At 44.0% G+C, this 13,453-nt stretch overlaps 1 protein-coding gene across 4 annotated transcripts in view; it reads right to left on the bottom strand.

The window, feature by feature from the left end:
- Positions 1-46: 46 nt before the first annotated feature.
- elapor2b (endosome-lysosome associated apoptosis and autophagy regulator family member 2b) overlaps positions 47-13,453 on the bottom strand; it is a 24,513-nt gene continuing 11,106 nt past the window's right edge. For 3 of the 4 annotated variants that reach the window (XM_064343107.1, XM_064343105.1, XM_064343108.1), the window contains exons 7-22: positions 13,200-13,352; positions 12,754-12,842; positions 12,439-12,619; positions 11,839-11,967; positions 10,206-10,296; positions 9,679-9,781; positions 8,878-9,015; positions 7,746-8,009; positions 6,650-6,823; positions 6,241-6,430; positions 5,502-5,598; positions 5,155-5,256; positions 4,170-4,296; positions 3,725-3,903; positions 3,229-3,391; positions 1,226-2,174 (exon numbers count right to left, since the gene is read on the bottom strand). In XM_064343107.1, coding sequence (XP_064199177.1) covers positions 2,109-2,174; positions 3,229-3,391; positions 3,725-3,903; positions 4,170-4,296; positions 5,155-5,256; positions 5,502-5,598; positions 6,241-6,430; positions 6,650-6,823; positions 7,746-8,009; positions 8,878-9,015; positions 9,679-9,781; positions 10,206-10,296; positions 11,839-11,967; positions 12,439-12,619; positions 12,754-12,842; positions 13,200-13,352 — 2,246 coding nt within the window. In that variant the 3' untranslated portion in view covers positions 1,226-2,108. Of the gene's footprint in view, positions 331-1,225; positions 2,175-3,228; positions 3,392-3,724; positions 3,904-4,169; positions 4,297-5,154; positions 5,257-5,501; positions 5,599-6,240; positions 6,431-6,649; positions 6,824-7,745; positions 8,010-8,877; positions 9,016-9,678; positions 9,782-10,205; positions 10,297-11,838; positions 11,968-12,438; positions 12,620-12,753; positions 12,843-13,199; positions 13,353-13,453 lie in introns of those variants that run through there. The other variant, XM_064343106.1, reaches the window with a different exon arrangement.

Raw genomic sequence — 13,453 nt, 5'->3', positions numbered from 1 at the left:
TGGTTTCATGACTGCATTGCGGAGACAAAGTTAAAATAGTTCTGAATGAGTGTTTAAAGCTTTAATCCTTCAGAAAAAATCCACCAGTCTACCCTTGAAAGATTCTCCTGGGAGAGAAGAGGATTCTCCAGGAAGAGGAACATCAGGATCATGGCTGAGGAACTGCCTTCTCCAGTGAGTGGGGTTTGCTTGACTTAAGGGATAGTCGGGGAGCTGTGCAATCTGCATGACTATCCTCAGGTCTAACCCACATAACTGCCATGGCGTGGCCGATTATTCCAAGTCGTGCTTACGCGTTTGGATGTGACCTAAAAACAAAGTACCAGAATCCTGAGAAGCGAGAAAAAAAAAAGAAAGGAAAAGAACATTCATTGCTGAAGTTGGCTAAAAAGCTCCGTCATGCTTTTACACACAGTTCTGACTTTAAAAGAGCAGAGGACACAATTAGTTGCGGTGTTTCAGGCCCAAAGGAAATCACAAGTTAATTTGTGATGATTTAAGCAGTGACTGTTTATCAATGACATTTTACATCCCTCAGCGTGTCCCTTCTACTGCCATCCAGTCTGCATTTCACGGGATTACAGACAGGCAAGAGACAAAATAGAGTTTCTGAGGGATTTTTTTTTTTAAGTCTCTCCCACAAGAATGCTGTGAAAGTCTATAATGTGATAAAGCAAAGCTTTAGAAAAATGTTCCTTTTATCAGTTGTTTATGTGCATAGACGACAGGTACAGGGAAGGGCTCTATTGAGAGGTTTTTCTCCCTCTAGGGCAGAATTTTTCGGCCATGCACATCTCGGTGACTTTGCTCCAAGTGGAATCATAATGGGTCTAAAGCCCCTTGTGTTAATCACAGCAGCCCGACCTCTGCTCACCCTTCAAAGTGAAGTCCTTTCAGCAAACTGAGAAAACAGGGTGTTGGGGTTGGGGCTGGAGCATATCTAATTTAGTATTCAGAAATGATCACAAATGGTGAACAGGGTGATTACAAAATAGCAGGATATCAGTTCCATTTATACCATTGAGTTCTGTAGCAAATGCACGTTGCCTTTTCTAGTATAACACTGTCTGCATAATTTAGGATGTTTCACTGCATGATTACAAACAATACAATTTCCAAGATTTGTGATTTGCTCAGGACAGGCTTGCTCTCCCTTAAATATGCTATGTATTGAACCAGAAAAAAATACAAATAGAAGCAGCAGATATTGGACATGTGATATTGATATTTTTATGGCAGTCAGTTTTAATGAAATTATGTGATGGAAAGGCAAAGATTCAAGGAATTTGTGGGCTGAAATGATCTGACAGAGTACTTATTCAGTCAGATACAGAACATAGCCTCAATCGGAGGTCTGAAAGGGTCACCTGACCAGGGCCATGAGCATCATTGAGGTACAAAACAGACAACTGGATGTGGACATTATCAAGCAGTGTGCAATCCCATAAACATTCATGTGACAACAATTTAATGTGGCAGACATAATACAGGACACCATAAGGAAACAAAATACAAGCACACAACCATTAAATATCAAACAAGAAGAAGTAGTCCTTAGCACAGCCATCCAGCTGATATTTCACATCAGATTGCTTCAGATACTGTCCGCGGACACTGGAACGCCATACCACCATGGAGATCTTGTGCAATGCTTCTCCATGTTCTGTCCCCACTGCTCAATTAAATGCGTGGTGGTTGGCCAATGTCACAGCACGCTGCAGCATGGGAGTCTCAGCCATTCAGCCTTTTCACACCTGACAAGTGGGAACGCTTAAAACGTATGATGGAAGAGCTCATTGCAAAAAAAGCGACCTGCACATCTGGCAAAACAGGATCAAGAAACAGCCAGCAAGACACTCCTGGAACGCATGTCGGTAAAGTGTATTTTTGTGAGCGTATATCTCTTCCTTAGCATATGTTACTTCCAGGTAACTTAGCGCCATCAGCCTCCATTTTGAATGCTGGTAGGGCACTTCCCACATTTCCAATTATAACTTTGTTGAGGCCAACGGCCATGAATATCTTCACAGGCTGAGTTCCAGATTGGTGGGTCATTTCACGGGCTTGTTAAGGGTGGGTTTTTCAGTCATAAAATGTCTCCCGGCCCTTTACCCCCACACCCACCGCTCTGGCTTGGGCTTCAGCTGGACAGACTCACAGCTTTCGTCATTACCCTGGAAACAAGAATGTGTCAGTTGCACGTCACTCCAGGAGACAAACCAAGAGCAGAATCCTTGCTCACATCACAGCCATTCTGTTTAAGGTGGCTGGCCACATGCAGAAACAAAAACCTTGGCTTTTCATTCCACACTGAGACAGACAATTCAAATCATACACCAACGTTTTACACAGTGCACTTTATACAACACTGGTTCCAGAGTAAATAAATACTCTCTTAAGTTCTTACAGCTGCCAATGGCCATCTAAATTAAACAGGCATTTAATAATAATTTAAAACAGGCTGAGGGGGAAAGGGGGGTAAAACACTGTTACACTTCCATGTATTTTCATATGTAGCATATATCCCTTTCGTTTGAACCATTGCATCCCTTTCTACAATTGAATATACTCTAACCTTAAAAGCAGCCATTTTGTATTAGTGGATTGCTTTTGGATCAAAATTAAGGAAGACACATCAGGGCTGTATCCCCCTCTACGGTCATGCATCATTGTCTGCAAAGATATCCGAGTTGAATTCAGGCCCTTTGATGGTGAAGGGGGGGGGAAGGATTAAACTTCCACTGATGTCTGAGAAACATTGAACTTAAATGCAGTCATCACATGCGCCAACTGAGGAACTGCCCCTGATTTAGCAGGCCACATGACACATCCTCAAATTCAGGGGTTGATCAGTGTCTGTTTTTGTTAGGCATTCAGTAAACAAATAATGTTTTGTCAGTGTGCCCTTGTTAAATGAATCAGTACAGGACAACCGCCAACCCCCTGCTAGCTCCCTGCCAGCTCCCCGGTTGTTTCCTAAATGGGCGAGAGCTCAGAAACACAAGAGCCGACTTCCCTAACACTGGTTTTTCAACAAACAAAACACTGTCCCAAACTCCCAACTTACGGCATTAAAGATGTAGTTTCATTTGACACGACACATTACTGAACATGCTGTAGTTTAATGAGGATGACAATGACATATTTTGCTATCACTTCATCAGGTTTATTCCTTATCACATAGAATTACTTGTGATAGATACAGGTGATAGCAGGGAGAGGTCTCACCTTTGCAGCAATGGACTTGAATTTTCCTAGGAGCGAGGGTTTGTTGGAGTACACCACCTCTTCTTCATTATCCTCACCCTCCATGATGGCGCAGCTGTCAGCCGCTGGCAGCTCGCACTCCTTATTGGCCGACATCACCAACCGGGAGTATTTATACTCCAGCCTGCCAATGAACAGAACAGAGCATGACTGGTTCACCAATTACCAACGGCATCAATCAAGTTCAGCAAGTAAGATCCAACAAATGATTATATTTTCCACAAAAATCACTAGTGTAAGCAGCTTTGTCTGTAAGGAAGGAAAAACCAATGCAGAAATGCCTGCAAGATTTATAATTGATCAGAATTTGCATATGTAATAAAGCTCCAGTAAGAAAGTTGCTATGTCTCCATATATAGCTATGATGCTAAAATTGTGAGTCCATTAGCCATGTGTTATCTTGGCATTAGCTTGTGTGTTAACTGCAGATGTAAATGAAGGCACACTTCCCACACACCTCTTATTCTTCTTCCAGAAGTAACAGGAGAGAGATATGAGCAGCACGGCAGTGAAGGCCCCAGTCCCTGCTCCCAGTTTCAGCCAGAAGTCTATGGCCTCACAGGGAGAGGACCTCTTCTCTGGGAGAGAGACTCCTCTAGTGCACAGCCTTGGCTCATTCCACACATAGTGGGTGTCCTAAAGAGAAACATCTCATGGTCACATGATGTTCACACTGTGTTTTTATGAACAGCCCGGTAGCGTTTAGGACTAGTCTTGATTTCCAGATTGTTTCAGGAAACGCCCAGCAATACAAATGTGTGAAAACTATATAATTTTCTTGAGGAAGGCAAAGTCAATACGAATTAAGGGCGGAAAAACGGAAATAAATTGTAATTCAAACCAGAGAAGAGAGGGGGAGGATTTGTGAAACCAATTTGTGAAAGAGGAGGAGCATGTCTGACCTGAATGCCACCTTTGCAAGCCCCCTCAATTTTGTGGTAGTCTGCCTCGGTGCACTGTGGGCAAGCACTTGCACTCTCCCACAGGAAGTAGAAAGTGCAGCCATCACAGGTCCCTGCTGGACACTTACTGTAGAAACAGGAAGTGAGCTCAATCAGACACTGTGGAGACACTCAGATTGGGTGAGCAGGTGGATGGTAATGCCTTGCAAATACATGACTGAAACGGGAACGTCTGTGAATCATCCCCTCCCTGCACAAACAGCACTATTTTCTCACAAATGTTCATCTGCAAAAGGAAAGAGTTTTTAAGTAATTCTACTGCAGTAGTACAAACTTTTGGTAAAGACAGATGGGCTTGAGCTGAAAGATAACTTAAAGAGGGCAAATATTCACCACGTCAGAATCCCACAGACCAAAGATGAAAATCAGGAGGAGAAAAAAACTTTCCCTTCCACACTAATTCAAGAGCCGTAAGAGGATTTGGGTTTGATGATTTCACATGCCAAAGTGTTTCAAAACTGCTACTTTCACGTATCTCTGTTTTATAACCTTCAACAAAGCTGCAGTCCTTTTTTTCAGAGAATGAACTGTAAATGTGCTCTGACTTTGGATCAAAAATTATGTAATATCTTTATATAATCACATAAGAATACATAACGATGAGAACAGTTCATTCAATCCAGGTTCTTCATTTGTGATGATTACCTCAGTAAGGAACGCACAAGCCTTTCTGGTTATCCATGGCATTGGCATTGCATGTATTTACATACTTATTATGGACAAAATACATGACTTGCCTATCATAATGTACTGCATGACATTCTCCCTCCATGTATTGATGTAATAAATAGCTGCTGTACTGTAACCTCAGGAGGGTGTAATATATAGATTCCAGCAGAGGACTTGTAAAGCTTTACAGGTAGCAGTATGGTACATTATATACTCATCCCTCATTTTATACACAGTTAGACTCAGAAGAGGATACCTGGACACTGTCAGGTCTCCCCGGTTGGTTGTCTCTGGGTTACACCGCAATATGGTGACCGCATTCCGTCCTGTTTCACAAGATGATGTTGCTTGAGGAGACCTGAGACCAAAACAGGCCATATAGTATTCAGATTTAAATAATAATAATTGTAAGCACATAGGGCAGTGATGTCACATCTGAACAAGCGCGACCAGCACTAAATTTGCTTTAAAATGGTTTGCTCGTCCATTATGTGTGATAAATAAACAGAAAGTTCCACAATAAACAACATGCTTTTTGTTGCAGCACACAGTTCTTTGGCTGTCTTTTGAAATCTAACAATGCATACCCTTGTCAGCACTCACCGGTAGAAGAAGTTGACATCAGGCAGTCCCTTTGATGTTTTGCTGAAGAGATCTGGGCTCACACTGATACCGCTGAGTGCATTTTCCACTGTTGCACCTTCAGACCCAATCAGACAACACAGTCAGTCCAACATTTCAAAAACAGATGGGTATTCATGACATGACAAAGCAGCAGCATGACAAAACAACAGAAGCTGTCAGTCATAGACCATGAGTTGAAAATATTTGAAATAATATGATCACTAGAAAATGCCTTACCTAAAGATTTCATTTTTCATGTCCCCTACCAGTCTATTACTGAACAGGGGCAATACCAATAGTAAGAGAATGGTTTAACAACAGGCTGCACCCAACTCAGCCCAATAGGGGGGCCTAAATCTGTGCTTGGGCTAGAAAACTCAGCAGTAATGCGAAAGAGCTCTCTACTGCAGTCAAATGTGCTGCACCAGGTCTCATTGAACAAACAGGTAGAAGCCCCTACTGCCTACCTACAAATCTTGGATCTCATCTCAGTTACTCAGAAACACTCCTTTCAGATCAACAGAAGGTTTGCCTTCATCCTTGTAATTAGACAAGGGCTATGTCTTAGGCTGACAAACAATACAAATTTGAACCCATAGTCAAGCCTTCACCCCAGTTTTACTTCTTTTATTTTATAGTGAGTCTTCCCCCTACAAATAGGCCCTACCACCTCATTCTCATATAGCCTACAGAAAGTGATGCCCAACTTCCCTCTTACCCAGGAAAATGTCTGCCAAGCTGATGGACTGGGAGGAGACAGCTGTCCTGAAGCCCCGCCCATCAGAGGGAATGATAGTTGACATACAAATGAAGGTCTCCACGTTGTTCATTAACTCGCTGGGCTCTCTCAGCAGGTTCTTGCTGGACAGGTCTGTCACATTGTCATTGCAAACGGCCGCCCTCTCACCCTGTAGGCGGGAAAGGGCGGAATTGTGCATTTTGCTTGTGATTAGGCTTTTACCATTCTATAACCTACCACAGGACTTCCCCTTTCTTTTATGAAGTTGTCCTTTAGCTTCCAAAAACTGCTAATCAGCGATGAGGATTACTTATGCACTAAAAATGCAGTCGGAGTGTCCTTCGGCGCTCAGAGCGGGAAAGAACGGGTGCCCACACAGACTGCGTACCTCACGTCCGCACAGGCTGATGTTGAAGAAGTGGAAGTACTTAGTGCCCTTGGAAGTGAAGCTGGGCCCGTTCATGATGGAGCCCCCGGGGCCCAGCTGGCTGAAGTCGTAGGTCAGGGTCCGGTTGCGCGCCGCGTGCGAGAATGTGCAGTCGCTGAAGCAGAGAGAGTGCTCCTTCAAGGGGGAAAGCAAAGGCAACAAAGAGCCCCATTATTGGCAGCCAGAGAGAGAGAGAGAGAGCACCGGCGGTGACACGGAGGGGCGGTTCAGCACCGCGGAGAGCGCCTGGCAGCCCGACGAGCAGCCATGATGAAAGGCGCCGTTGTTCCCGCCATCCGTCTACGTGCCCGCATCTGCAGGCCGCCTGCCTCTGTCTCCGGGCTGCCTGCAGGGCGTTCCTCACTGCCTGCAGGGCGTTTCTCTCTGGTGCCTCTCCAGAGTGATTTAGCGGAACGGAAGGCAGTCGGATCCACCAAACCCTCCCCCACAGAAAAAAGCTCAGATCCGACCTCATTACAGAATGCTGAAAAAGGACTTCCTCTGAGGTAGAAATCACACAAGCACCACGAAGGAACCGACAGGAGCCCCCGTTCTGACCAAAAATGCAACACTTAAGAGAATAAAATAAAAATGACAAAGAACTGAACTTTGAAACCAAAAGTGTACTAGTTAAATTCCCAGGAGGGACACTATACTGTTCTCCTAAAGGTGCAGGTAACTTAACTGAAAATGCTTCTCAGTTTATCCACCAGCCTAAATTGATGCCATGTAAAACATACATTTAATGAGTCACTCTGCATTAGGCCACTGGCCAGTCAAAAAAGGAAGAGGTTTCCAAAAATGATGGTCTTGATGTACGTTTTCTAAAATTTGAATCCTAACATGCAGCCAAGAAAAGGCAAATGTGAATGGCTTCGTGGTACAATACACTTTCTTATTTCCAAATTTTTCATTCAATAATGAGTCCTTCTACTTTTCCACCTATCCCTCATTCACTTACTGTAACAGCCATTCTATATGGAAATGAATGAGATCAGTATCTCAGGATAAACTCTTAAAACTACACTTTTTCAAGCCTGCGAAGAACTACAAGTACCTTGTTGCTCTGGCTGCCGGGACCACAGGGCAGACAGGCCTCCTTGCCGTAGATTTGGTGCCCGGAGAGGTAGGTGTCTGGTGGGCACTCCCTGCACTGGTTGGTTTCTTTATCGATGTAGTGTCCAGCAGGGCAGGGGACACAGGAGGTGCCAGGGTCATGGGACACCAGGGCACAGGCGTGGCAAGAGGAGGCCACCCCATTCTGGGCGTTGGTCACCGTGATGGAGTAGATCTTCACAATGTCGTTGACAAACTGCCTGATCTGAAACAGGGATGAGACACAGTCATAGCAGAAGTATTCCAGAGACTTCCGCAGGCAGAACAAGATGTTCATCACTATCATTAAAAAAACAAGCAGAATACAGTCATTAAAAAAACAAGCAGAATACACAAAATAAAAATAACATGAATATTGCTCTCGGTGTACTATATACCAATGAGCAGAATGCATGAAGTGGAATAAGTGTGCGAGCATGGTCACTTATACATTATGCAGTCAGCATAAATGAAATCAGGAGACATCCAAGCAATTACATGCACTTCAAAGGCAATTTCTCATATACAGACTTTCCAGGAAAAAAGAGAAGAGACAGACTGGAGATGACACTGCAAGTGTCGGTACTGTTACATAAAGGTCAGACACTATAGGCATGAATATGCTCTCTAGGGATATGATACATTACACATGTCTGTGCTGTTCTGGAGACAGCCATAGTATGCATCTGTGTGTAACAGAGATGCCAGTCACTGGCTACCCTTCCACTGTTGAGCCACACCATGGAGTGCCAATGCTTGATCTTGCCAAAACGAATAGTGTTGTGCCCAAGTCTGAGGACAAAAGCCCCCCGGGCATGTTGTTTGATTGCACTGACATCTTAAGCACCCTTAACACAAAACAAGCTCTATATATACACCCTTTATAGATGCTTCACAAAGAAAAGTGACCGCCCTGGGCTAAATTCTACAATAGCTAAGATTACTCTACCTCTCGACCCACCCTCAGTCCTCTTGACCCATAGAAAGACAAGGACAAACCACATATCCATTCTGTGTTAGAGGGGTATAAAGATTCTAGCCACCAGGTGCTGTGTTGCAGTATCCCATGAGCCATTGCAGTACTCCACACTTACATCTTGGGCCTGGCTGGTCCTCTGGAAAGCCCAGGTGTAGGACACGGAGGCATTTTTGGTCATAATGTGGGTGTAGGACTGCCTTTCCTTGCTGCCCACCCAAGACTCCACCACATTGGTGCTCCTCCTGTTCACATCCTGCAGGGGGCAGCACAGGAATTGAACATGCAACTACTACTAGCACGCACTGATGTCATAAGATTTATTAGACCGAGTAGCATGTTCACAAAGGAAATGTGTAATTTTTGCTGCACATAACAACCATTCATCAACCAACAGTGTGATTCCTTTGTCCAGAGTACACAAGGTCACATTCCACATAAAGAAACTGCTGAGCAATGGCGACCATCTGGGTAAAGAATCTTTGTCATTCGGATTCAAAGCATATCTATATATAATACATGCCCTCAGACAGGGCCTCTACAGTTTCCCCTTGGTGACATCTGACCCAGTCTCTGACTGCAGTCACTGACTCCCAGCATTTTGCGCATTTTGTCTTACAGCGTGACTCATCATTTCTTCACAGCTTTGACCCCTACGGCTGATAAATGTTCTGACACCAAATCCCATCAGGCCATAGAACAAAAATATAAAAATATAGGGAAAACAAAAACATGATTGGACTATGGTAGCCAAAGAGATGCCCCGGCCTGAACTAGCTTTTTATTCACCCTTAGGATTAGCAGATACTCCCATACAATCAATAACACCAATTAACTAATAGTAGTCAAACTGAAATGAACAGGATTCAGTAGGCGGCAGTGCAATGGTATGGGGATGGGAAGGTTTGGGTTGACATACCACCATGAAGTAGAGCTCACAGTCGGCAGAGCAGATGGTCTCAAACACAAAGGTAATGCGGCCAAACTCTCTGCCTGTGGTTCCTTCCATTGATGTGGGGAGTCTAAAAGAACAAAGATCACAACCAATTCCTCCAGAGAAACTGCAACACATTTATTAGCCTGTTTCATAACCCTGATTGCAATGATGCTAAAATCCATCAATATCAGAGTCATTTTAGAGCAACTGCATACTCTTTACCTTTGCAGCAGGCACCAAGGGCTACTCTCACTCATCTCCCTTTTCACCACCATTTAACATATCTAATTGGAGGTTGCTATTAATTTGATGCAATCTGGGTAATTTTCTGTCAATAAATTTTAGATTAGTTGTGTTCACAGCGAGAGGTAACTACATAAAGCAACTCGCTTTCTCTCACAATGCAGGGCAGATGCTGAAACTAGTGTAAAAAGTTCTCACAGAGCCAATCGGAGGCGCCCTTTAACAGCATTACCCCAGCTGTGAGTGCGTACGGGGACTGTACCCACTTGAAACCAGGGATGCGGAGGTTCAGGATGAGGTAGTCATTGTCCGAGCCCCCAGCTCCACTGTGGATGTGATCCCCCGCCACCTCCCATCCTGATGAACCACAGAGCTCAGTCATTCATTTGTAAAAAACACTACTCTTTAACACACATATCATGATACATTTTACCATATACTTGTTCTCTGACAGGGAAAAATTTCATTGCCGTTTCAAAACCTCAATGAGATTTTCCAATCATCTGAGAAGGTGACTTGACACATTCTTGAACTTGGTGGTTCAGGTCACCTGAATGGGCGGCAGTTAGTTGCCACCACTTTTGGGGGTTCATAACACCATATTTTAACAGTAGGGCACAATTAGTCAGCCGATGGGGAGGTGTAATGGTGGCCAGAGCACTGGAATGTGGGATACAATCCTAGGGGAGCAAACTGCCATTGTACCTTTATAAACGAGCAATGGGGCTTTTCACCTCTATAGCTCCTGTATAAATCAAGCAGTATAAATGAGTCACTGTGTGAAGGTGTGAAGCATATCAATTGCAGACTGATGCAATGCACTGCAAATGAAGTCAACCCATCACTTATTAAAGGATAGTACATGAATGCAACAGAATCTTGCACCACCTTCTGGACACCAAATATGACACTGTGACATTTGAAGCTGCAGTAGCAGCAGCTAAGACTAATATTCTTGCCACCGGCACAACCAGAATTTTAATCATTGTATTGCATTACTCTGAGCTTGCAAGGAGCTCTTGCACAGTCACAGCCATGCACTTTAAATAATAATTAGGATTAACTGATTCAAGTGTCTACATAAACACCCTCCCTCAAATGGGGACATAATCGGGCTGAATTTACTATATCGACTGTTGCCGAGAGGACAAGACAAGAGGAAAAGAGTATAGTGAATGCATCCCCCATGCTGAAATGTGGTCATAAGGGAGGAGAATGCCTGTGCCATGACTGTGATCTAGCTGCTGAAATAAGTCGATTCGGATTTGATAGCAGTGCGCGGGCCACACTCAGCATGCCCTCAAGCTACAGTGTACTTTTCCAAATGAATGTATTTGCTGAGGAAGGGAACACATGGAGGCTCTGAGGTATAAGTCCTGATATTAAAATGTGCTTTTCCCTGCTGTTCTGCATAGCCCATTACTGAGGCGGGAGGGGAAAGAGAGAGATAAGGAGTCTGCTGCGTCAGGGCTGAAGAGGCTGCATCTTCCGGGTCTGCTGTTGCCACATTCTGTCAAGTTAAACTTCTCTCCTTCTCTCTTCATCTCTTTTTCCTTCCCTCATCTCTTTTCCACTTCTTATTCCTTTGTCTTTCTCCGTCTCCACCCTTACTTTCCCTAACCCTCTCTCCCCTTTTTCCCCCCTCTCTCGCACTGTCTCTGTATCTCCTCTCACTCTCTCTCTCTCTCTCTCTCTTGTTCCCTCTCCCTCCAGCAGTAGACAGCAGAACAAATATCATTTCTAGTGTTATAAAAATAAATAAATGCATGTAACAAGAGACATGTTTGCTTTGAGTGAGTGAGCTGCAACTTGGTTTGAATTTTTGAGCTTTAATTTTTGTCCTCCTGTGATGTCACAGCGCCATCTAGTCCCCAGATGCTCCAACTACACCCCACTCACCGTTCATGCCGTCGCACTTGGAGTTGCCCACATTGAAGCAGGACGTCTTCATAATGGAGGGTAGCGTGTTCCACCATTTGAACTCATAGCCCAGGGATGGTTCTGTGCCTGCTGGGCACTTCTCACATGCTGCCAATACATTGTTTTACAGCACAGGGTTACAATAACATGAAAGCCAGTAGAGGTGATCAATCTGAAGACCAGTGAACATTTTTGCCACAGAGTGCCTCCACAAAATAAAAGGTCACCTAATTTTTTATTTTCACACAAAAAGTTTGTGCTGCCTTAATTAACAGGATGATATATAATAATTAAAATAACATTTTAAATATTGTTTAGCTTCACATAGGTTATGCTTGTTCCACAATGTTACGCCTGTATTAGTCTGAAATTGGTAAAGTAGCAATGACAGTTAGAAAGTATAAATTACTTTCTAACTGGGAAAAAAGTTATCAATAATAATCTAAAAAAAAATTATTTGAGCAGTCAGTACATACTAGCTACAGTTGACCATATGGAGGAACCACATCTTGAGTACCATACCAGATAGAATATGACAAATGCCTTCAAATACACTGTGAGGGGAAAATGTTCTGTTACCTTTAATGCCATCAGAGTAGGTGCCAGTGGGACAGGGGGAGCAGTTGGCTGTGTCATTGTTGTAGAAGCCGGGGTTACATGGTGGGCATGGCTGTCTTTCCCCAGAAGGGGGCAGCGCCACCGAGCCCGTCACGTTCTCCACGCAGATCTTGGGCTCGATCCACTTGTAGATGATCTGCGTCTGGATTAGCACAGATGTAACAATCTGCCCATTCTCACCTAACAATATACGGTACGAATGTCTGAAAACACTGAATGCTATCAATAATTAAATCACAGAGGACATTTGGGTGAGAAGTAGAGCACCCAATGTACCTTCCCCTCGCTGTCACAGGGTGTGTGGATCTGAAAATAGTCTTTCTCCGAACAGGCTGGTTTCTCCTTGCACTCTGTAGCCCCTTCAGCTGTGAGGTGAAGAACAGAGATTGGCTATTAAATTCACAGCACTGGAGACATGTCACATGGAGCAGCGTTCACTGCAGGTATAAAAACTGAAAACTGAAACCATGGCCTGTGGACATGCTTTTATCTGCAAGCTTCTATACCAACAACCGTCATGGAGGCACCTGATCCAAGTGGTTTCTCAGCTCTCTTCAAACATCAAAGAGGTCAGTGAGAAGTGACTCTAAAAAGTCAGAACTAGAGAGGAAACCTAAGCTGGTTCAAACTTAAACAATGCTCAGATGAATGGGGTGTTTTGGGAGCAGGCTGGGCTAAAACCCCATGAACATTATTGGCATTTATTATTTATTGAGACCTACATGAGAACTGTGTCTCCTTGTTGCAGTGGGTACAGGAGCTGGCTCCTTTGCCAGAGTAGGTATCCCTGGGACACAGTTCACAGGAAGAGGAGCCTGGAGTTTTGCTAAAGGTCCCTGGTCTGCACTGGAAGCACTCGGATGTGTAGGCTACACCTGGAGGTAAGCAGGAAAACATTACACTGACACAGAAACAGCAATACCCCAAAAACAGAAACTGAACAGCACAACTCCACAACCCCAAAACACAGAACACC

Source organism: Anguilla rostrata, chromosome 7 (genome assembly GCF_018555375.3).
Source record: "Anguilla rostrata isolate EN2019 chromosome 7, ASM1855537v3, whole genome shotgun sequence".
NCBI lineage: Eukaryota > Metazoa > Chordata > Actinopteri > Anguilliformes > Anguillidae > Anguilla > Anguilla rostrata.
The sequence above is the reverse complement of the archived record's forward strand: the minus strand, read 5'-3'. Positions and strand labels throughout refer to the sequence as shown.